This window comes from Astyanax mexicanus, chromosome 12 (assembly GCF_023375975.1).
Source record: "Astyanax mexicanus isolate ESR-SI-001 chromosome 12, AstMex3_surface, whole genome shotgun sequence".
Lineage (NCBI taxonomy): Eukaryota > Metazoa > Chordata > Actinopteri > Characiformes > Acestrorhamphidae > Astyanax > Astyanax mexicanus.
In genome coordinates, this window is record NC_064419.1 from 27,998,635 (window position 1) to 28,023,231 (window position 24,597).

Consider the following 24,597-nt stretch of genomic DNA (forward strand, 5'->3'; position numbering starts at 1 on the left):
AAGCACCTTTATTTTTAACAGTTTACCTCTTAACAGTTAACTCTTTATAACTCTGCAGGGGCTAATAACAAAACTCTGCGTCACCTTAGCATAGACAGACGGGGCTAAACTGCTGTATATGCTTTTTTGTGCTTATGACATCACAACCATGAAGAATTCAACATAGGCTGTTTTAGCAGTTTAGTTTTTAGCAACTTTTTAGCATTCATTGTTTTGCTTGATTTTCACAGCTCATGAAACGAATAACTGTTTGCAGGATATGGGCCCTTTAGTGCCAGAACAGTTCAATCGTAAATGCCTGTCCAGTGTGAAAAACGTCGTCCAACTTGTCCAACAGCATGTCGTAGCGATGCAAGTCATACAATACTGAAAGAATGAGCTCACAGTGGCTATTATATTTATATATATATATACGTATATAGTGATTGTCATCTTCATTTCTGGAACTGGAAAACAAGATCTTGCCACATACAACGCACAAATGACAGTGTTAATAGCACTTAATAGAAATACTCCGTAGTGTTCGGTGTCCTCACACAGACCTGTCTTCACATGGCAGTGGCTCTCTTGGCGTGGAGCATCTCTATGAGCAGGCTGTTGCAGGGAACTTCTCCGCTCAGATGTTTGGAGCTCAGGTAGTCCTCAGCCTGGCTGCTGAGAGCGTGCAGCTCGGGCAGATGCAGCAGCAGCTGGCTAAAGCGGTCCAGATGCTGCGGGTATGAGTTGAGTGTGTATTCCAGCAAAGTGCTGTTTACCTGCTCGTGCACACTCTCCACAAACACCTGGTTCTCCAGCAGCTTCACATCTGCAGAAACGAATGTAGAAAGGTCAGAGCTGTACATGTACACAACTGATTTGCATGTGTGTGTGTAACATAACTGCCTTTAAACAAAAGCTACTTAATTTTTAGCACAGAAAAAAAATTACATTACCTAGAACATACACAGTCATCCCTATATCCTTTTACACCTGTAGTCCTTCTGTTTATCTGCATACTTTATTTAGGACCACCACAAAGCAGCTATTATTTGGGTGGTGGGTCATTCTCAGCACTGCAGTGACACTAAAATGGTGCTGGTGTGTTAGTGTGTGCAGACTGCTTTCTGATCCACATAGACCAGGACAACACACACTAACATACTGTTCAAACTGTTGCTAACTCGACATCATATGGATCAACACGCTTGGAGGAGAACACTAATAGCCAGCTAGGCAGCACCTGGAGAACCAGCTGTTTGTGGAGAGTGTGGCTACCTTTACTCTGAAAAGTGATGAGGAGAACAAAGGAGGCAAGCCAAATGATCTAACCAGCAATTTACAAAAAAAAAAAAAACAGAGAGTATTTTGGCTGTGTATCTACAGAGATGAGATTGTTGAAAATACAAGTCTAGTGTTAGCAACATTACCTCAGCAGAGTCTCAGAGCTAAAAAAAAAAGAACCAAACATGACAACCCTTTGAAATTACCTCGATTTCTGCATTATGCAGTTTAGTGAATAAATAAACAGCTCTAAAAAAATTAAGAGACCACTTCAGTTTCTGAATCAGTTTCTTTGATTTTGATATTTATAGGTATTTGTTTGAGTAAGATGAATATTGTTGTTTTATTCCATGAACTAGACAACATTTCTCCCAAATTCCAAATAAAAATATTGTCATTTAGAGCATTTATTTGCATGAAATGAGAAATGGCAAAAATAACAAAAAAGATGCAGAGTTTGCAGACCTCAAATAATGCAACGAAAACAAGTTCATATTCATAACGTTTTAATAACCCTTGTTTTTAAACCCAGTTTTCATGCATCTTGGCATGTTCTCCTCCACCAGTCTTACACGTTGCTTTTGGATAGCTTTATGCCACTCCTGGTGCAAAAATTCAAGCAGTTCAGTTTGGTTTGATGGCTTGGGATCATCCTTCTTCCTCTTAATTGTGTTCCAGAGGTTTTTTAATTAGGTCAAATCAAAGAAACTCATCATTTTTAAGTGGTCTCTCATTTTTTTCCAGAACTGTATATATTAGTATTTATGCAAAGCATGCAAACATTGTCTTGACATAATTAAAACAAAATTATCACTCATTTATTATTATTTTTTTTTATAGAGTCTCAGTTGTGAAAGCACCAATTTGTGTGTATGTTTGTTTGTCTGTCTGTGTGGAGGATTGTGAGTGTGTGTTTGTCTGTTAGATTTTATTTGTAATGTTTAAAGAATTTGTGTTCATCTAGTCAGTCACTTAATCTTGAAAATATTCACCTGTATGCATGTTAGTGTGTGTGTGCATGTTAGTATGAGTGTGTACGCATGTCAGAGCTAGCACAAGTGTGTGTGTCTGTGTGTTTGTGCGCATGCTGTGTGTAACAATAGGCTGAATGGCCGTTTTCAGAGCGTTAGCTGGCTCTCATCAGAAAAGCCATTCAGTCTCTAATTAAACCGCTGAATTACTCTTAAATAGGTTTGAAAGACACAATTACCCAATAAACCTGTTTCCATTTCCTAAAGGAGCGAGAGAGGTTGAATGTGACAGAGAGTAGAAATGGAAAATGCTATTGCATTCAAACATCACCCCTCTCCACCCCCACCCCCAACCCCACAGTCTGCTTTGTGTACAGCAGCCAATAAAACCGTGATTGCCTCGCAATTTATTGTAAAATAAAAGAGGTTGTGTTTCTATATGCTCTGGCCTGAACATCTTTATCTGAGCACTTTTGTTTTGCAGAATATTCACAACTGCTCCAGCGTTTTTTCACTTTGAACTTTGATCAGACTCATTTACTGATGATTCTGCTTTAAGTGTGTGACGCATGTGTTTTCACTTCCGATTATAAAACAAAAAATGTTCTGCAGACTTCAGGTAAGTGCTCTGCTAACACTGCACTCATCTGCTCTTTTTAAAACATTACAACTACAACCCTTAACAGTTTTATTGATTTCTTCTAGGCATTCCAGAATTGCAGTTTAGAACTGATTAAATATCAATGATTTAAACACAACAATGATTTAGTACGAGACTATAATATAATTAGCCAGATGATTAAAAAATGATATAATTAATAAGTTAGTTCTGGGAGAGATAGTGAGTGACGCAACTTCTGGTTGACAGGTCACACACGTACCTGCTCGATGTTTGTCTAGTTTGTGTTGCTGGTCTCTTTTTAGACGTTTTTATAAGATTTCTACTATTTGTTCCAGCCTTCCGGAATCAGCCCTGTCCTTCTACCTTTTTAACTCATTTTTTTCTCTTTCTTTTCTTTATGTTTTCTCTATCTATCTTTTTTCATGTATCGAGATCCCCTGTCCCTGATGTTGCTCAGCCTGGGTCTCCACTGCCTGCTGTGTTGCATTCCTGCTCTACAACTCTGCACTGATCAGCATTAACACTGTGCATATGTTTCCATCACACCTACAATAGCCATATGTCTCCATTATCCATTTCATGCCCATCACCTTTTTACATTCGTAAATTAGTACCTGATTCTACATTAGCCATATCTCTCTATTATCCATTGTGTGTCCATCACCTTTTCACATTTATAACTCAGTACCTGTTACATTAGCTTTAGCTCTGTTCTTTTGTTTTTGTTCTGTTATTTGTTTGTACTGTGTGGGTCGACGGTCTCTTCCTTTTAATGTAAGGGAGTTTTTCCTTGCCACTGTTGTCGCCACAATAATTGGCATCTCTGTAATGCTCGCTCATAGACCACTAAAGTCGTGTCGTCATTTTGTAGTCGGCGCCATGTTGTTTATGCCCATATTTGGGTTTCCGAGGTTCAGGTCTATAGAATAAATGAATGGGCTTTTCAAAAACTCACCTCTATCTCATTCCGTGGTAAATAAATATGTTCAGAACCCTCTGTGTTTTATTCTGTTTAAACTCTTTACTCCTCAATATCACTGGATCCTCTGAATTATGAAATCATTTAAGGTTAGTAATGAGAAAAATTCTAGCTTTAAGTTAATGCCTAACTGACATCACAGCACAGCGGTAGGGAATGACACCGGACTTGATTCTGCAGTACACCAGCGAACTCCGGCCAGATCACGTTTTGGGTTAATGAGGGTTTTCTTTCCACTGAAACCTATTATGAGGACAAATCTCTGGCTTAATGTACTAAAACAACGAGCCAGAAACACCAAACATCTCTAATTTATTTCACTGCATAATAAAGACAATTAATGGTAAAACGTGCTACAGTGTTTAAAGCTGGTTCTGGGTTAACTCTGTGCTACTGGGTTAGTGTTTTCCTGCTGTGACATGCTTAGCTCTCCTCAGAGAGGGCATTTAGTTCATTAGTTGTAACAGCTGGGTTTAATATGCTGTAAACTTACGTCTGGGTCTTAAAGTTAGCATTTTTCTCATTACGACTCTTAAACAATCTCTTAATTCAGAGGATCCCGTGTTGTTCAGGAGTAAAATGTAAACAGAATAAAACGTACAGGGTTCTGAACATATTTATTTACTACATAATGTGACAAAGGCCAGTTTTTGAAAAGCCAATTCATTTTCCTTATAGGTAAAAAAACGCTTAGACACGGAAGCAATACGAGGACTACAGAATGACGCACAACTTCAGTGGTCTATAAGAGGCGTGGACCTGTTTTTCTATGTAAAGCTGCTTTGTGACAATTCCAATGAATTTTAAGCCAGAGGTTATTTTTAGGAGATTCTTGGCAACTCAAATATGTAATATGTTTGAGTAATTTTTACATTAACAACTAAAATGTAATAATAAAATAATATCTGTAATAATGAAATGCACCAGTCCTGCTTAAAACTTTTGAATATGAAAGGCAAATATTCACAGAATTGAGATATTTTGCCATATTTTGGTCAAACACTAGTCCAAATAAAATAAAATAGTCCAAATAAAATAAAGAAGTGGATGTTTTTTTTTATTATTTTAGTCAATTTTAGTCATTGATTTAAATATACACCTTGTCATTTATATTATCTGCCCTGGGGCTTTTATTATGAAATCCAAAATCACAGATAAACAACTATTAGCCAACTGGTGATGCTAACTGTTTTTGGAGCTGAATTAATGGCTAATGTTTGGTTCGATTAGTAAGTTCTGTGGTTTGATATGATATGTGAATTATGGCTGTAGTTCATTTGAGTCTTTAGTTTATGAACTTAGAACATCAGAATGCAGCTAGTGGCTCAAAGCTAGACAGGCCCGGAGTGGCTAATCGGAGAAGGGTATACCTGCAGCCTGGAGCACCTCCAAAGGGGACTTTTATTATGACATTCGCCGGAGCCGTGGTGAGAGAGGTCTCGCGCACAAACGCGACTTCCCATTTGGAGGTAAGCACCTCCCCTTTGGAGCTGTAGACCTCCCATTTGGAGGTAAGCCCCTCCTCTTTGGACGTGCTCCAGTCTGCAGCAATACATACTTTGCTAATCGGGAGATTCGGGTAGATTCCCGATGGGCCGGCTCATGTCAATCTCGAGCAACTAAGCATGCATTCTCTATTAATCTGACGGCACAGCCCTATACTTTTCAGTGAATTAGATGGGTTTAACCACCTGAGGGAATTCTCCCCAACCAAATGTTTGAGTTGGTTGCGCCCACGAGTGGTCTTTTCTGGAGCGATAAAATTAAATATAGCAACAGAATAGCACGAAGCTTTATAAACAGGCTCTTTGATCAGCCACGCGCTCACACGCCCAGCCCCCACCCCGCGCTCACCTCACACTCCTGTCTTAAACACCTCTCCACAAACCAGCAGATCCAACAAATGAAATTAATATCTATTTTAATCCACTGTAACACAACTTCTCTTTAAGCTACCCATATTTAATTTATATGAACGGAAAGCTTAAAGTCTCGTCAGATCAAATATGTGTCAGCAGACTCTGTCGGCCAATCAGGTGGCGAGTTCTGCAGGGGGAGGTGGGGGCTTGTTACCCGACACTCAACACAAATATTGGAGAAAGTACCATTCCAGGTTTAAATCTCTATAATATCTAACCAGTGAAAGGGAGCAGTTTATATTTTTACATGGTGATTCTCTTATTTTTTTTTCAAAAGCTGTATAATAGTTTATAAATATGATGAATTGTAAAAAGAGGTAAAAATTCTGGACCAAAAGGCATAGCATTCTGACAATGAGGACTTTAAGTCATAATAAAAGTCCTATACTGCTTTCTATATGTTTATAAGTTTTCTCAGGATGTGACTGAAATGCACAGTAAACACAGGGTTCTTTGACTTTTTTAGTTTGTATGTAGGAACTCAATATCTCTAGATCTACAGTGGGTTTCAGATGTTTTTTGAATTGTCATAGTTCTATAGAAAACCTTGAAAAACCTTTTTGTATGAGTATAAGTATGTGGCGACAGAAATTCTAGGCTGATGTAATTCCATCATTCAAAAACATCACAGGACTAATAATGTGCAAAATTTTCTTCATGTCATAAAAAAACATTCATATAACCTCTCCACTTACGCTATCTTAGGATGGGACATCCTAGTACATTCTGAGCAGAAAGAGTTACTTGACTGTAACAATAGTGGAATCCTATTTGAGGCTACATAGAATTATCTACAAGGGGGTTTCTTGTATTTGTTATTCAGGAAGTTATTATAGTTCTTAGAGCTTTATAGACACTGACATGCCAAAAGTCCTGGGATAACAATATGTAAATTGGTGATGTCAGACAGGTATGCTCATGGCAAGGCAACGAGAATTAAGTGAGTTCAAGCATGGCCTGGTCGTGAGTGCCCGATGGGTGAAACATTATATTTCTAAAGTTGTGAAGCATTTAACGTTCCTTGGGCCACAGAGTTACTTCTGTACTCTAAATACGTCATACAAAGCATTACCACCCACAGTGGACAGGGCAGTGGGTGGTACTGATTATGATTGGTGGCATCTGGCTAGAAATCTCTGAGCATACAGAGAACTAACTCCAGCAGAAATCACATCCACCTGCAAATATCCCACAGTTCAGAACAGCATTTGTCCATTCCATTGCTCAATACTAGTTTCTGCCAGGATGATATAGTTTGTATATATATATATATATATATATATATATATATATATATATATATATATATACAACTGTGAATAAAAAAAATTAAGAGACCACTTCAGTTTTTAAATCAGTTTCCCTGATTTTGCAAAATGTTTTCATTTAGAGCATTTGTTTCCAGGAAATGGGAAATGGCAGAAATGATGCAGAGCTTTCAGATTTTCTCAAATAATGTGAAGAAAACAAGTTCATATTCATAAGGTTTTAAGAGTTCAGAAATCAATATTTGGTAGAATAACCTTGGTTTTTAATCACAGTTTTCATGTGTCTTGGCATGTTCTCCTCCACCAGTCTTATAATATAATGCACCCGGAGTGGCATAATTCTATGCCACTCCTGGTGCAAAAATTTGAGCAGTTCAGCTTGGTTTGGTGGATTGTGATCCTCCATCTTCCTCTTGATTACATTTCAGAGGTTTTTAATTTGGTAAAATCAAAGAAACTCATCATTTTAAGTGTTCTCTTATTTTTTCCAGAGCTGTATTTAAAGAACATTTGAACATGCACATGTGTTTTATTCTGTATGTGTGATTCTTCAAATAGAACTAAAATTATTGTAGATATTTCTTTGGACAGTTGAGTTAGAGGGAGATAGTACTCACTGTGGTTGAAGAGGACGAGGAATTTCAGGCAGGCCATCTCTTGGCGGTCTACCTGCAGCAGCTGCAGCCGGCGAGAAAGTTCCTGCCCCCGCTGCACCAGGCCGGACAGGGTGAGTCCTGACTCTGTTGCAACACCAGCCAACTCCACCTGTAACACACAACACTCTCACATGCTTTTTTCTGTTTATGAGATCTTCTAGCTCCCCAAAACCTCATGTATGAGCTAATTTGGGCATATAGTACTGTCCAAAAGTCTTTGGATGCCAAATAATATGTTATTTAAAGCTGTGTATCTGGGAAGGCAGTGTTTTGTTCCAGTGTTTGTAATTAAAAAAGCCCACCTCTTGGCCGGTGATGAGGAGCAGAGAACTCTCTCTTCCATGATGCACTTGTCTGAAGATGTGGTCGAGAAGCAGAAGCTCACTCCAGCAGTTGTGTAGCAGCCGCATCTGGTCACCCACCTGCAATGCAATGTATAGAAGAAACCTTATATCTATGTTATTTAAAATCATTAGGGGTCAGAATATTGCATATACTGTGGACATATACATAAAGCAACTTTAACTAATAATTCTATGGTGCTGAAAGTTTCAGAGTTTCTTTTTCAATCCCTTAGACCTTGTAGCACACACGTCTTCACTTGAATGCATACAATACTGTCACAATTACATCAATTTCATCTGCCCTAAAATAGAACCTTGAGGTATTCCACAAGATATGTTAACCTATTAATTTGCCTTGACCCGTATTTGGGCTACAGGTATAGGCGATTTACATTCTGAAAATTTGAGGGCTTTGAAATCTCCAACAGGACACTTGGAGAAGCTGCCTGTTTTCTCTCTACTCCACTTAATGATTCCAGATCAGTAACAGGAATCAACCCAAAATCTGCAAAACTAGACAAACATAATGAAACTAAAGGTTTGGAGGCCATGAACTGGTTGATTTGTATTCAGGAAAATATTAATTTAATTTTTTTACGTTCAGGAAGGAGACAATTTTATAATTTTATTCTTTATTTTTTGACAGTTGCTGATTTAGTTGACTATTTTTCTATACTTTCTATTACAATCACAATTATGATTTTCAGTAATGTTCCTTATCAAATATGAAACCTCTTTATGTAATGCTTGAATTGAAATCCTCAAGATGTAGGGGTGTGATGTCAGGCACAAAAAAAAAATGACAAAAATCCTGGCCTGTTAAGGGGTTCAATAAAAGGGGTTATCAACTAACCGACTACTGCTTATGCATGGGGATTAATAGTTGAACTAATAAACCAAGGGTTCAGGGGTTAATTAGACACAGCCAGGGCCTCTTAACTTCCTGTAAGTGATCATAATTTATTATAGCTGGTAGTTGTTTTGGTGCCCACACAAATTGGGTTTATTTGAAAGCATTTATTGGATTACTTAACCCAGAGTACAATGCAATGTCATGGGAGTGCAATGCAGATCTGAGATTAGGGATTAAAGAAGTTTAAAACGTTACACACATCAGGAATGTTTCTTAGAGTCATATCTAAATATCAAGTTTCTAAGATCATTAGCTTAGACAATTGTATATAAGCAAACATGGTTGGAAGGTGTAACCACTCTTCTTCCATGGTCTAGAAGAAAACCTGAACTGTCACTCTCAGTTTGGATGATAGAGAACCAACCCAAGAACCACCAAGGCACATGTTTGTCATGAACTGGAAGCAACTGGAACTCCAGTGTTGCTGTCTACAGTTTTACATTGCCATGGACTGAGAGGCTCCTGTCTAAGAAGTCCCTGCTGCAAAATCAACACTTTCAATCTGGACTAGGTCAGATATAACAAAGATCCATTTAAGCCAAAGAACACTGTACCAACTGTTAAGCACAATGGTGGTAGTAACATGTTTTGGGCTGTGACAGTTATTGCTTGGCAGCCTTCAAAACCTATGCTAAACAAAATACAAATAAAATCAATAAAATGACCAGATGTATAAGACCAAGTTTCACAGCTCATTGTCAAAATCTCACTCACAGGCCAACCAAAAGCGCACCAGAGTAAAAAAAAAAAAAAAGCTCCTTGTGCTGTGTGATGGCTTTGATGGCAAGGCTCTATATGACCCTTTATAAGACAGACAATGACCTCTTAACCTCACACCTCTGTTTCTCTCTTCTTCCTTTTGTCTCCATTCTTCATCTCTATTCTTTTTATTTTTCAGGTTCACATTCTGTCCTTAAATTTATCTTTGTACATCTCATATTGCCTGTCCTCTTTCTCTCTCTCTATCTATCTCTAGCTGTCTTCTGTTATTGCTCTCTGTTCTGAAGGCCATGTCAATAATTGGACACAAAGAGAGCAGCTCTGCAGCACCAATGCGGCTTCTTTTCTGTCAGACACATATCAGCCACAGTTTTACTGACTAAATGAAGATCATTCCTGCTCAAATGAGACTGTATTGCTTCTAAGAGATTTTTACAGCTACAAGATACAACAAATTGCCACCTACTGTAATTTACTAGCAGCTTTAAGTGTGGTTTCTGTGTAAGTCAAAATAAATGTATAAATTGCAATAAAATTTAGTTTTTTTTAAAGATTTTTTTAAGTAAAAGAGGCTAGGATTTAGAGATGATCTTTATCTTTAGTTTCTGAGTAAAAGTTTTAGAGTAAGTATTTCCTGGCATTTTACATTTTACAAGTTCTGAGGAAATTTAAAATAAGCCAATTTCTAGAGATACCAAAGTCAACAGTTTAAAAATGTATGTAATTAATTAAAGAAAGAAATAATTGAGACTAACTAAAAATAAATAATAGGCACATTGCCAAAATAAGAGATTACCAATCTCTTCCATGGTCACAGGCAGTTTTCATCTTATTTTTTGTCAACCGGCTTTTTTTTCAAGACCAAAACGAGGCGATAACTAAATAAAAACTGCATAAAATGATAAAAACGATGACAAAATTAACTGACTTTTTTTGTCGACAAATAAAAACGAGACGAAAATGTTTGACAGGGACGACATCCAATCAGAACTGATTTCGTTTTGTGGGAGGTAGGGACCAGTTAGGAAGAGATCCAATCACTACTACTTTAGTGTAGGTGGAGAGGCGGGACAAGCAGGGTAGTCAACCAATCAGTACCTGTTTCTTTTGAAGCAGCGCGGCCGCGGTCGAATACAAAACCCAGGAGGACCGTAAATTAACTGGAAGTTAACTCGACAGTGTCAGCAGTGTCACCATTGATGTCGCGAACAACTAGACAACGTGTGAAAACCATGCGGAGCGACTCCATCTCCGGTAAAAACACCACAAATCTTTCAGCTTCTGCTGACAATCATACAGATATCCATACAGAGATCAGCGTTTTAATGCTAATCTTATTTCATGAGCTGATGATAGTGTGTTTAACTCGGCTGTGTACTAAAACACACCACTGCTACTCTGTAAAGTTAATGTTACTGGTACTGAACTTATTCATTAAGATAAGATCATCTGTTTAGTCCCACAGTGGGAAACATATAGCTAGTGTTGACAATAGGAACAGATCAGGAAGGAACTCAATAGAAAAAAGATGTAACTAACATATAACAATAAAAGTATGTGAATCTATTAACCCAAATGTTGCCCTCAGATCAGCTTAAGAACAGTAGAGCATAGAGAGATTTATGAAATGGGGTTCCATGGTTTCAAGCCTTACATCAACAAATTCAATGCATGTGAGAGGACACTTTTGGCTATATAGTGCATGTTAATAATCTAAATCAAATGTTTGGTATAATAAGTCTGGAGTCAAACATAAGTAATTATTTTGAGATACTAAGCCAAAGGATTGGGAACAAAACATCTTTGATTTTGAGATACTAAGTCAAAATGCTAAGAAAATAAGTTAACATTTAAGGTCAAAGGTTTAACATTCTTTTAAGTCATTCTTTTAAAATTCTAAGATTGTAAGTTGCTATTTTAAGCTAAGTCAACAATTAAGACATTTTGAGGTACTAAATTACATTTTTGAGAGAATATGGCAATATTTTGAGATACTAAGTAAAACATTTGAGACAATAAGTCCTTATTTTAGAAGATTTAAGAAGTCAAAGATTGTTAATGTTGTTTGAATCTGTTGTACATGCTTTAGCCAGTCAAACATCTGTTTAAATGTTCCCATGGTTCTTTGAGCTGTCAGGGTTGCCTTTACAGGAGAACCCTTCTTGTTCAATGGTGCCAACATCTACACCTGGCATTGAAAAAGGAAGGAAACTGGTCACTTAGTTTTGCAGCCCAAGGTGTGCTTTAGATGTTAGAGGCAGTTACGTAAATTCAAGGTCAGCAGTCAAGTTGCAATGGTCTGGAATAATCATTCGTCCTGTATACGGTAACGGTGTGTCATTTTTTAATGATGTAGTTACAGTGAAGTAGCCTCCTAGCTGAAATACCCCCCCACCCACCCACCCACAAACCCACAAGAAAATTCTGTCTACACCACTGGTATGAACACAAACTCTAAACACACTTCCAGGCAATCATCACCACTGTCTTTTGTAGGTGCCCCAGAAAGCTTTCAGCAGAACAATGCACCTCAAGATCTGGAGGAGAGGGAGAACTGAATTCCTCAGCTATCTGCAGAGTGGAATGTAATTAAACAAGAGAGAAAGAACTGTGTATGTGTGTGTGTGTGTGTCTGCAGTCCTCAGCCCCCACCATCCACATTCACTTGCTTTCCCCTACTTCCTCGCACCGTGTGCCTTGAAGCCGGGGAGTTGCCATGGCTACATGGTAGAATCTGAGCAAAATCGGGGGTATTGATTATTGTGTTGCCAATGGAAAATGTTATTTGAGGCTTTCGTTCCATTAATTATTCGATCGGTGCAAGACAATCCGTCTGTTTGGTCTTGAGATGTTCCAGCTTATCTGGCAGGTCACTGTATTTCTTTGACAACATGTGCAGCTGCAACATAAAGAAGATGGCGCCTGAAAAGAGGTACAGCAGATTTTATCGAAGGCAAAACTCTCCCTGTCACAGCAACAACACTGCTATTGTGCTCTGGCACACTCCCGCCTCTCAGCTGCAACTTAGTGTCCTCTTAAACCTCTCCAGCTTCAGCTACTGAAGCAGCATCTCGCCTTACAGCGGCTAATCTCAAAATACACGTTTCAACACTGTCTGCATCTTCTGCAGGTTCATCAAGTATGTTTAACCCACTAAAGACTACAATCAAAAAAAGGTAAACCCTTTAAAAACCTGTACATAGACCAACAGTACTCCCAACAGTACTCGCTAACAGAGAATGTTGAAAGAACCTTCAGCAACATTTTGAAGCCTGTAAAATAACATGTAACATACAGAAATAATGTTCCAGAAACGTTCTGAAAACATGTGACATAATAATGGTTTGCATCACAATGTTATTAGAACATTTCTCACATAAAGTTTCCAGGTAGACAAAGACTAACATTATGGAAACATCCCCAAAGCTAAAACTTTTAAAAGTGACGTGGCAGTGACGTTACCAGAACATGTAAAAGGGTTAAGAGCAGCCAGAAAACATAGACGCTACAATAGAACCCTGTGGGACTCTGCAAAAGAAAAAAGTAACTTAATAACAAACCTACAAAGCAGATTTCAAAAGTGTTCAAATGAAGAAAATAGATGAGAAAAAAAAGTGTTCAAATATTTTGGTTTATTTTCCACGTTAGACTACAATTTGAGTTCAAGGATATTCTTTTGACTCTTTTGAGGTGTAGTGTTTTGGAGTATTCACAAGGTGTTGAGAACATGATTTATCACTCCTAGTGTATTTTATGTAAATATTACCTAAACTGAGCAGCTGAAACACACTAAATAGTTTAATGTCTACCTAACATTTCTTATTACCTTCAGGCATCAATTACTTGCTTAAAGGAGGACTTTGGTGTAAAATCGCATTATAGAATGTAAACAGTGGTTTTAATTAAGCTTCTTGTGCACTTTTAAGCTATTAATGCCTCATTTTAAATATCAGAGCTCTTGCAAGCTTCTAGCAAGGGATTCTAGCAAGGAGGTGTGGAGCTATTTTGAGCCTGGATAACGGTGGTCATGGTGTTGTAGCAATTTACTGTTTTTACTGCAAAGTGAGACTTAATGCTGACTGGACTCTTTCATTTAATGGGAAAATAAGAGTGCAGAAGAGAAGAAGGGATGTATTAACAGCCTGTGTTAAACAAAAACCTGAAAAAGTAATGGTTAGTCATATTGAGTGACTAATATATATATATATATATATATATATATATATTAATATATATATATATATTAATATATATATATATATATATATATATATTTATATATATATATATATATTAATATATATATATATATATATATATATATATATATATATATATATATATATATATATATATATATATATATATTAATATATATATATATATATATATATATTAATATATATATATATATATATATATTAATATATATATATATATATATATATATATATATATATATATATATATATATATATATATATATATATATATATATATATTAGTCACTCAATATATATCATATATATCATATATAAAATCTCAAAGATGAAGAATTGCCTTCTGGCACTCATGTTACTCTTTTTTTTTTTTTTTTCCAAATATTAACTATATACCCAAGTAAAGATAGTCCTGGTGGGCAAGACTACACACTTATGGTGTAGTAAGTCATGCATGGTCGAATTGCCAATTATGCAAATAAATGATGCCAAGAGCTAAAAGGAAATATATACTTCTTGTGTGATGTATTACAAAATGCTACCCCTAAAAAGATTTCATCAACTATCAGACGTTTTTTCACTGGAACTAGCTATTTTTTTGGAATCGAAAAAGAATGTAAATAAATATATTTTGAGACATTAAGTCAGACATTTGAGGCAATAAATCATTGTTTCAGTCATGTGTTCAGGATTATAGTCGAAATTTTGTGGTGCAATAAACTTTGATAGTATTACTCATAAAACATTACAATGTGGTTCTATTATGTGGAGGGTTTTACAACTTTAAAAATGTCTCTTTCTACTTGCACATAATTACAAAATTGATCTTCTTGGAAGCAGAAGGAGTTCTTCTGTGGCTTCCTGTCAAAGAATCAATTTGACACCTTTATTTTCAAGAGTGCACACCTATTAATTATTATATAACATTTTTTATCTAAATGTATAAAACACAAAGTGGACACTTAAGAGAACCACTATTTTTTGTACCACTGCTTTAAACTTTAAAAATGGTTCCTTAAATAACCATCCACTCAAATCAAAATAGATAAAATCACCCTTAAGAACCCTTTCAGGGCCTTCATTATGGAGACTATGGGCTTTAAAGGGAGACATTTTGGAAGATATTATTGGTCTGCTGGCTGGGAATCCTCTGAACATAGTGAGTATTTTTCAGTTTCGTAAGCAGCCAGGTCTGATATTCTTCACAGTTCTGGCATTTCCTTCTGCAAAACTTCACGGTCTTGGTTTATGAATGAGCCCAAAGCCCTCCACTACTCAGGTCTCCTGCGTTGTCCAGCAGGACATTATTGATTTGACTCTCCCAGACAGGCCCTGCCTGCTGTAATAAATCTCAAGCTCTGCTGTTTATGTTAGCCAGAAGATGTAAGCATCCTGTTTTCTACTATGAAGCAAGTTTAAAACCATGCTGTGACTCAAGAAACATCAACTTCATATCAAAAATGTCTCAGTGTTCCCAAATATTATCTGCCGGTTGATACCAGACCTGGCGACACTGTATCAGTATTCTCCATAACAAGTGGGTGCAGTCAAGACAAAGCACAACAGAGGATTATGTACCACTAACTCTCAAATGTCTCCTAATGTATTGTAATGTACGAGCACATTCAACACACAAAAGCACAAATATATAGCTTTTAGACTCCATGAATTCAGACTTTTTTTTTTTCATCTTTTTCATATTCTTTCTTCCTGCACTCCAAAAGTCATAGCAAAATTGTCATGGTTTTGTACCTTTAGCTCCTTGAAGAATATGCAGCTTCTTGCCCATTCAACAATGGAGAACAGTGTCTGGTCTGCCATCATGCACAGCAAGTTGAAGGGGCGGGGTTTGTCCAGTTTACCACGCCCACTCTGCTCCTGATGCAGGTAAGCGCAAATTTTCCCTCTTACCTGTGAGAATCAAATACAAACAAAATATTGATGTATTGATGCCTTGCCTTGCTTACATGGCAACAAGCTAGATCATCGCAGGAAGTGAATTTGAAACAAGCTACAATAATCTGAAATAATCTTAGAGCAGGTTAATTTAATTTAACAAAATCACACATTGTTCTCCGTCATCTTAAATTATGTCCAAAGATGTTAAAATAATTCAACTGCAGCAAACCGATCTCAAATTATACCAGTTTCTTCAATATGAGCTAAAGCGCTGGAGTTCTAGGAGCGGCTCCACAAGGGCAATTGTCCCAGCTGAAATCTAATTGGCCGCCTGAAAGTGCCCCTGTCCTGTCCATTTTGTCTATATACAGTATGCACGTAAAATTGTTAAGGAGGTTTTTATGGAGTTAGTTTTGTTCCAAAGTTTTACACCAAAAAAATAATACAAGAAAAAAAAAGCATAAGCAAATAAGATTTTTAGATGCAAAAGACTTAATTTAATTAAGTTTTGTAAAATTTTGTAAATTTAATTAGCTAAATTTACAAAACACAAAAATAAAAGCAAAGCCTGCAATGTCTACATGCAATTCATTTTCAATCATTTGAAAAAAAAGATTTCAGATTTTTTTTGTCTAAAACTTTTGCCAAATTAACTCCATATATTTTACTGTTTTAAAATTACGTTCACGTGTTTGGTCTGGCTGGTGAAATAATCATTGGCCACTATGTGTAAATTGTGGGCCTTTGATGGCTCCTTACTCAGAAAAATCCTACATCCGCCACTGAGCTAAAGTGATTTTAAACTGTCTTAAACTGATTAAATGATCTTAAATGATCTCTAAAAATCTTAAGACAAAGAGAAGTTTGAATTTTAGGAAAGAACTTTAGTACATGATTCTGAAATTAACCCAAAGGATCGTAAATGTCAGTCAGATACGATAATCTCAGAGGAATCGGTAGCTTAAGAAATGGGTTTTAGGTTTTAATGGTACCTGCTCCTCATCTGGCTCACAGTTTAGCAGCTCCAGCACCAGCGACGATACCGTCGGGTTCAGGGGACTCGTCTGAGGGGAAGCGGGAAGGCAGCCCTCGGGGTAGGGGTATCCCAAAGACGAGTCAGGGGAACTGGAATAGGCGTCCGGGTGTTCGGCTTTGATGGACCTCCCAGGCAGAGTGGGAGTGGTGTACTGGTACTGGGCCGGGAAAGAGCCATAGCTCTGCAAGGTCACCCCTAGGGCAGGCGGGCAGAGTGGGGGGCAGTCATAGTCTGGTGGTCCGAGGGTTGGGGGGATGAGGCTGGGGAGCGAGCCGGGGAAGGGGTAGTCTACTTGGGCTGACGGCACGAGGGGAGGGTTGGTCTCCAGTTTAAAACCACTGGCTCGGATGAGAGCTCTTTTTTGTTGCTTTAGGGCGCGGTCTCGCTTATACATGGGGCCAAACTTGTTCCTGCCTCCCCTCATACGGTCAGCTCGGACCGCTGAGAGAGTGAAGAGAGAGAAAGAAGAGAAATAGAGAGAAAAGAGAGTTTGACGTCTGACTTTTGACTTTAGGATGCTTTCAATACTTTACACAACAAACTCCTCCCACCCACACCCCCAAGCACTCCACAGTCCTCACACTCCATATACAGCAAACCATGCACAAGTAAATGTTTTTTTTTACCACACACATCCTGAAAAGACTCCACATCAAGCTGAAATGAGCATGTGAACAGGGAATAAGGGTAGGAAGGTCCTTCCCCTTTCTACTATTTTTGACTTGGACGCCAGGCAATTGAACATGAGCAAAAACACACACTGTGGTGGGAAATGGTGTGGTGGTGGTGGTGGGGTTGAGAGAGAAATGGATAGTTTTTTAAATGATTTATAACCATAAGTTAGCAATTCTTTAACTGCTTTATGAATGTCCATAAACCCAATACATTTCGTTGTTAAATATTTGATGCCAAGTCATTTTGAAACATTTCTTTTCTTTCATCTTAAAATGTTGAAACAATGTAAAGAACAACTGACAAAAACGGTAAAATAAATAAAATTGGCTTACATATTTGTCAAAGAGAGAGTGACAGAGAGCGTTAGAGAGAGACCATGGATGTTCCAAACATCTACTTTACAGAAGAAAGAAAAACACGGCTAATTTTCCGAAAAAAAAAAAACAATGTAAATGAAGAATGTAAAATTTACTCAAAACAGCAACTTTACCGGAAACGAAAAAATAAAAATACCGCCATACTGGGATACAAAAGTGATTTAAATAGATATACAATTAATACATTATTCATTTATTCATTCCCTTCGAGAAATGGGGCAGATAGAGAAAGTTATAGTGTAGATTAGTATAATAAATACATTTATTTATCGTGTATTAATCTGACCGGCAAACCTCTTAATATACATATATTTCCCGCCCTATATCGAATCTCACGCGCACCATATTCACGCTCCTACTCTCCATTAATAATAACAAAACCGAAACTACAACGTCTGATTTTATTATATATAAACTATGTATATAGATTTAGAACCTAAATTCAAAATAGTTTTTATATTTTTTACAGCTGATTTCTTTCGTTTTCATTCAGTTCTCATCACATTTTACACTTTTCACGTTTAAATATTTTCTTACTGTATTATTAAATTAAATTCACTAAAAGCAGTTATTTAGTTTTAACGCCTATCTTGTCAAAACAATATGAGATTACAAAAACAACACATTGACGACATGTATGAAATAATTTACATAAGTTATAATTACTGTCGTGAAACAATTTTTTTTTACATGATGCGTATCTATTTATGTAGTGCTAAGATTCACCATTATATGACGAACATACATGCTTTGAAATGACTTTGAATAAAACTTTAGCGACTATATTGATGTCAGTTATTTTGGAGTACTACATAATACATTAAAAAATATAAGAAAAAATTGGTACTAGACAAAAATAAAACTAAGCTATTCTTGATCATTTTGTTTGTCACTATTATTATTTATGTTATAAATATTGTAGCAATTTTTGAACTGTACATTTAAAACAAGACTCCGGGCCTCTTAGCCTTTAACGCAAATGTATAAGTCAACCCAATGAAAAGAGAAACAATGCGCGATAATGCGTGATAAATACTTCATAACATATTTAATAACATAATTATGTCCTACCCTCTAGTCTCATGCCCACACTGAGACACTTCTGGAAGCGGCAGTAGGGGCATCTTTTTCTCTGTGTCTTATCAATCCCACAGTCCTGATTTTGACTGCAGGTGTATCTCTTATTGTTCTGGACTGTCCTCTTAAAGAACCCCTGCAGGATCACATCACATTAGAAGTACACTCAGCGATCATTTACACTTTACTCCTGTAGACCATCATGAACTTTACATTCATAGACCAACATAGATTTTACACTTAGAGCATAATGCACGTTAGACGCAAAATCATACACTTTACATCTGTAGACATTCATACACTATTATACCTACGGAATCCATAACCTTTGTACATCTATAGACCATCTCACTTTACACCCACACAATAAATTGGCCAGATTAAAATCATTACATACAATTTCCAACCATCAACCATACTATCATAAACTTAACACATATAACCTATATGGACCATCATACAATTTTCATCTGTACACTATTATACATTGTAGACTCATTTCCAATTTATAATAAAATGAGATTATTATTAAACCAGCAAGAGAACAAGCAAGTTAAAACAAGCTCAGGAAAAATACTGAACCCTATACATCATAATAGTATATGAACATACAAAAATTTCAGACTTGAGATAATCAACAATTAAAATCTTAATATTTAATAGAGATACAACTATATACATTTTAAACTATATAAAACATTTATTTTCTTATTATACACACCCTAACATAAGTCCATATTATTGCACTAAACGTTACTGTAATGTAGAAAAGCATGAACATGGACAAACAAATACAAAATTCAGTGTAGTATCATTAGATTGTACAAATAATTTACTCACAGAGTAAATTTTCTAAAGAATACCTAAAAAGACATTGATACTTTTAAAATCACAGCTACATGTTTATATAGTTGTAGAGATTAGTGATATACACAATAATATAGATGTAAATAGTAGTTTCCATGGTAAAAAATAATCTTACTATCATTATATATTCCTGTTGGTTATTTTACTATTGAAGTCATAGATGTAATAATGGTCAGCCAGCCCACCTTGCAGCTCTCGCAGGTCAGGAGACCATAATGGTAGCCGGACACCTTGTCTCCACACACAGGACAAAGCTCCTCAAAGTCATCTGAGTTTGGGAACTCCATCCCCTTCAGTAGGTCTTCACACACTGCAGCAGGAAACGCCAAAATGCACACTTTATAGACTACCACACACACTTTTTAAAAGAACTGTCGGGCTGACCTCTCAACACAACTGATGAAATTAAGAAAATTAATCAGAAAGCCCCTCCCCTACACACACACACACACACACACATACACGCAGACTCAAATCAAGCTCAGAACGTGAGCTAGAAATAGCCATTAACATTCCAGTGCTTGCCCCCTTAAAATTACCATTGGACAAAATGACAAATATAGATGATTAAAATATTTCATAATAAGCAACCACAAGCCCACGGTTCTAAACTGAACAATACATGTGCGAAATACAAATAAAATTGCACATCTGAAAGAGAGCTACGAAAATGAAGACCTTATTTACTTTTATTTTCATTTTCTTTCATTTATTCGATTTCAGCTTAAAATCTACTCTAAATGCTGACGGAGCCAATTGCCATCTCTCTCTCTCTTTCTTTCTCTCTCTCTCTCTCTCTCTCTCTCTCTCTCTCTCTCTCTCTCTCTCTCTCTCACACACACACACAGACACGTTTTCATGTTTATATATTTTTGCATGTTTCACAATAATGTTCCATTCGCCGAGTTCACCATACACATATATCAAAACATAACATATCGATTCTTTCTCGCAAACCCATCGTACCATCCTTATATATAGCTGTTTTTGACATAATTTGAATCTGGCAGTTGTTCTTTATATTGTATCACTCTTTATGATGAATGCGCCAAAAGAAGTGCTCTAAATGACCTGAAATAAATATTTCAAACAACCACCATTGAAATGAATATTCTCCTGTAAAGTTGCCGTTTTAAAGGCAAAATGTTTTTAATGAGACAGTGACAATACGATGCTAATCTGACACGCCCATTTCATACGTACGCACACCAACAATATTAACAGGTGTTTCCAAGTGTGTCATTTTACATTATTATTATTATTATTATTATTATTATTATTATTATTATTATTATTATTAGTAGTAGTAGTAGTAGTAGTAGTAGTAGTAGTAGCAGTAGTAGTAGAAGTAGTAGTTTATAGCTTTGTCTTACGTGATTAAATATATTTCTTTTAGGAAATATTTGATTCATAGAGATTCAGACAGCAACAAAAACAGTAAAAGAAAAAAGAAGCGAGAAATGAAAGTAAGAGAATTTAAGGACAACCGTGCATGGGGAAAATGGTGTAAAACTGGAGGAATAATTGAGATATCTGTTCAAATGTTTCATTAAAGTAAAGAAAAAAGAAGTAGATTAGAAAAGCTTCACTATTATTTATTCAAGGTCAGCCCTCATTAAACAGCTTTACTCCTTCTGACCGAATCCGCTAATTTCTACATTGACCAAAATCTTGGATCTCTAAAATAATAACTTTACAGAAAAATAAAACTAATTTTATTTTTTTAATTAAAGTTATTGTAATAAGATGTATTTCAAACATTTTGAAACAGAAGGGAAAAAGAGCAAACATATTTAACACTGATTTCTTTTTCGTATTTATCACATACAACAGCATTTGTATATGCGCGTGTAGAAGCAAAATATTTTTCCTTTTAGAAGTGTGTTCTTAGAAACACACATACTTGATTATAAAATAGAGACAATTATAATATACATATACGTGTATATATATATATATATATATATATATATATATATATATATATATATATATATATATATATATATATATATATGCAAAAATAAAATCTATAATACGCGTATTTTATTGTAAAATAATTGTTGGCTGTAAAATATAGACATCAGGCAAAACCCTTGCTGCTCAAAACAGCAACTTTACCGCAAACCAAAAAAAAAAAACATTTCTACTGGTTCACTTATCGAAATCCTGACGCATGAAAATAAAAAAATTTAAATAACACGATTTAAGTTTATTTGGATTTTGCATGGATTCATTTTAGAAGATTAAAAGAGTTTCATACCCCTTTTATTATGGCTACTACATTTATTTATATATTTTCCCAATAACAAGCTTACTGTATAATATATAATAGCTACTAAAGCTATTATCCGATTTAAGCTTTTTAATTATAAACGGGTTCTGTTTTTTTTTTACAGTGTAACTCGAAACGGGCTAACGGGATCTGGAAACATCAAATAAACTCGGAAGCGAACAAATAAAATAATAACAGTATCAGTCAATAATAAGTATCGGTCAGAGCGACTGATTTGTCATCAATTATAAACCATATTGATATTTAATAGCTCTTGGCTGCTTTTAATCCTAATTAGATTTTTTTTTAAATCAACACGACCGACACGAACTGAAACACACAGTAACACACCCACCCACACTAACATAGACACACACACGCACACACACACATACATACGCACTGAAGGAATAGCCTAAATAAAGCTGATTTGAATTTGATTTATGTTCAAAAGTAATAATTTCAGAGTTAAAATGATCAGTAGTAATATTAAGGGAATAGGCTGAATATTAGCAAATAAATCTTAATATTTATATTGATCATACTTATTAGCAACAGGTTACAGGAGCGCGCGCTGTAAGATTCTTTGTTTTTACCTTTATTTTCTGCCTCCAGCATCTGTCTCTTCTTTTCTTCTCTTCTTTTTACGATTTTCTGTTAAAAGCCTCTAAAGCGTAAGGAAGGCGCGTGCAGAACCCGCGTGCAGCTCTACAGACCTGCGGCTAGTGCGCTCCCATCTTGCCTTGTAAGTGTAACTCAGTCTTCTTATGTCTGGCAGAGGAGCTGGACGCCTCTTCATTGGATTATCACCCTCATGTGACAGCCTCCAAGACGATGATGAAGATGATGTTGCTCCCTCTGGCACGCTGGAGTTAACACAGAGGATGGTTAACCCTTAAAGTGATGGACTTACGTTTATATTCACTCATCAAATTAATTCGAATCAGTTGAATTAACAGTTAATGAGTTGGATTAACTCTAGTATTGGAATGTTGGATTGCATTATTTTTTTAGTACAAGATAAAATGTAATAAGGGATCAATCAGGTCTTTCATGGCACAATTTAGTTAGATTTTTCACTCTAATCTTGCTTAGCTAAATTAAATCGAGCGGTATTGGTAGGATACTCATTGTTAGATCAAACAGTAGTTTTTAATGAACTTCTATAAAGTCGGATTACATTTTATAGAATTAAATTAACGTTTCAAAGTGCTGAATAAAATACCCGCCTAGTTTTAAATAAAACAAATCGTACATTAGCTCTTATATTGTTGGTCTTAATTTGAACTACATTATAGAACACTGGTGTTGTTAAATAAACTCTGCTAATATTCATATTTTTAAGGTTATGAAGAATGTGTGTTACAGTCCTGATTTAACACTACATTTTACCATTAAATTGACACTGAAAGCATGAATTATTATACTTTTGGATTAACTCTAGTACTGCATTAACATTTAAAATATTGTATTACTACTATACTTTTGGAATAACTCTTAGAGCCTTGCATTAACACTGTAAGAGTATATTTTACAGCATGGAATAAATTCTATATTTCATTAAATACACAGTAGTAATTAAAAAGTAAAAGAGCTCAAATAAAGAATATTACATTTAGAACACTTATGATTGTTATTTAGTGGGATTATGCTTGAATCATGTTTAAATGAACTCCTCTTAACCTAACTTTAAAATACATTTTATAAAATAAAAATATCCTTATAAAAAAGTTTTTTTTAAATGGTCAAAATACATCAAAATAAAAATTTCAAGTATTTCACAATTTGTGTGCTTTTGTAAGAATAACATATTGCATTAAAGTGTAACAAATTAAATTGGTCACATCAACATTTGGCCAAAAGTTTGGGGACACCTGCTGATTCACTTTCTTTTTTCTTTTGAAACCAATAGTATTAAAGAGTTTATCCTGTTTTTGTGATCTGCTGTTTAGGGAAGGATTTCTATTAGATTTTGAAGTACAGCTGCATGAATTTTAACACATTCAGTAACAAGAGTCTTAATGAGGTCAGCTTGTTAAATGATCACCACTCTTCCTCATCCCCAACTCCCAAAAAGATAATCTCAAAAGTATTGGATGATGCACCCTCATTCCAGAGAATACAGATCCACTGCTCCACATTATTGTCAATATCTCTCTGCACGGACCACACGAGCTGTGTGTGCAGAAATTACTGCAACTTAAAGCTGAATGTATTTATTAGAAGAGGTGCACACAAGCCTGTGGACACAGAGTCTGGTTTATTAGCGGGCCACCACTCAACACGTTTAAACAGTGAACAAAATAATTAAATTCTCTCCAGAATCTCTTCAGGACTAATAAAAAGATTAGATTATAAATGTTTTACCAGTTTCAGCTTTTGAGGACCTAATTAACAAACAAAATCAATTAAGCACATGAATGTAATCAGCAGACTCTATTACACCATTTTCTGAAGTAGTTAGATCATTGTAGAAGTAATTTAGTCTTATTACCGACTCATGTGAGAAAGGGAAGCAT

General features: G+C 35.8%; 1 protein-coding gene across 2 annotated transcripts; it reads right to left on the reverse strand.

The window, feature by feature from the left end:
• Positions 1–163: 163 nt before the first annotated feature.
• On the reverse strand, positions 164–22,905 carry nr5a1a (nuclear receptor subfamily 5, group A, member 1a). Of its 2 annotated transcripts, XM_015600794.3 has the most exons (8): positions 22,675–22,903; positions 19,989–20,113; positions 18,931–19,072; positions 16,764–17,248; positions 15,625–15,783; positions 7,978–8,097; positions 7,637–7,784; positions 164–805 (listed from the first exon to the last, which is right to left on the reverse strand). In XM_015600794.3, exons 1-8 carry the CDS (start codon positions 22,694–22,696, stop codon positions 549–551), a joined length of 1,458 nt encoding a protein of 485 aa, XP_015456280.3. In that variant the 5' UTR covers positions 22,697–22,903; the 3' UTR covers positions 164–548. The 2 variants fall into 2 exon arrangements, with proteins under 2 accessions (XP_015456280.3, XP_049341815.1); XM_049485858.1 differs by lacking the exons at positions 18,931–19,072; positions 19,989–20,113 and having other exon boundaries at positions 22,675–22,905.
• Positions 22,906–24,597: the final 1,692 nt, after the last annotated feature.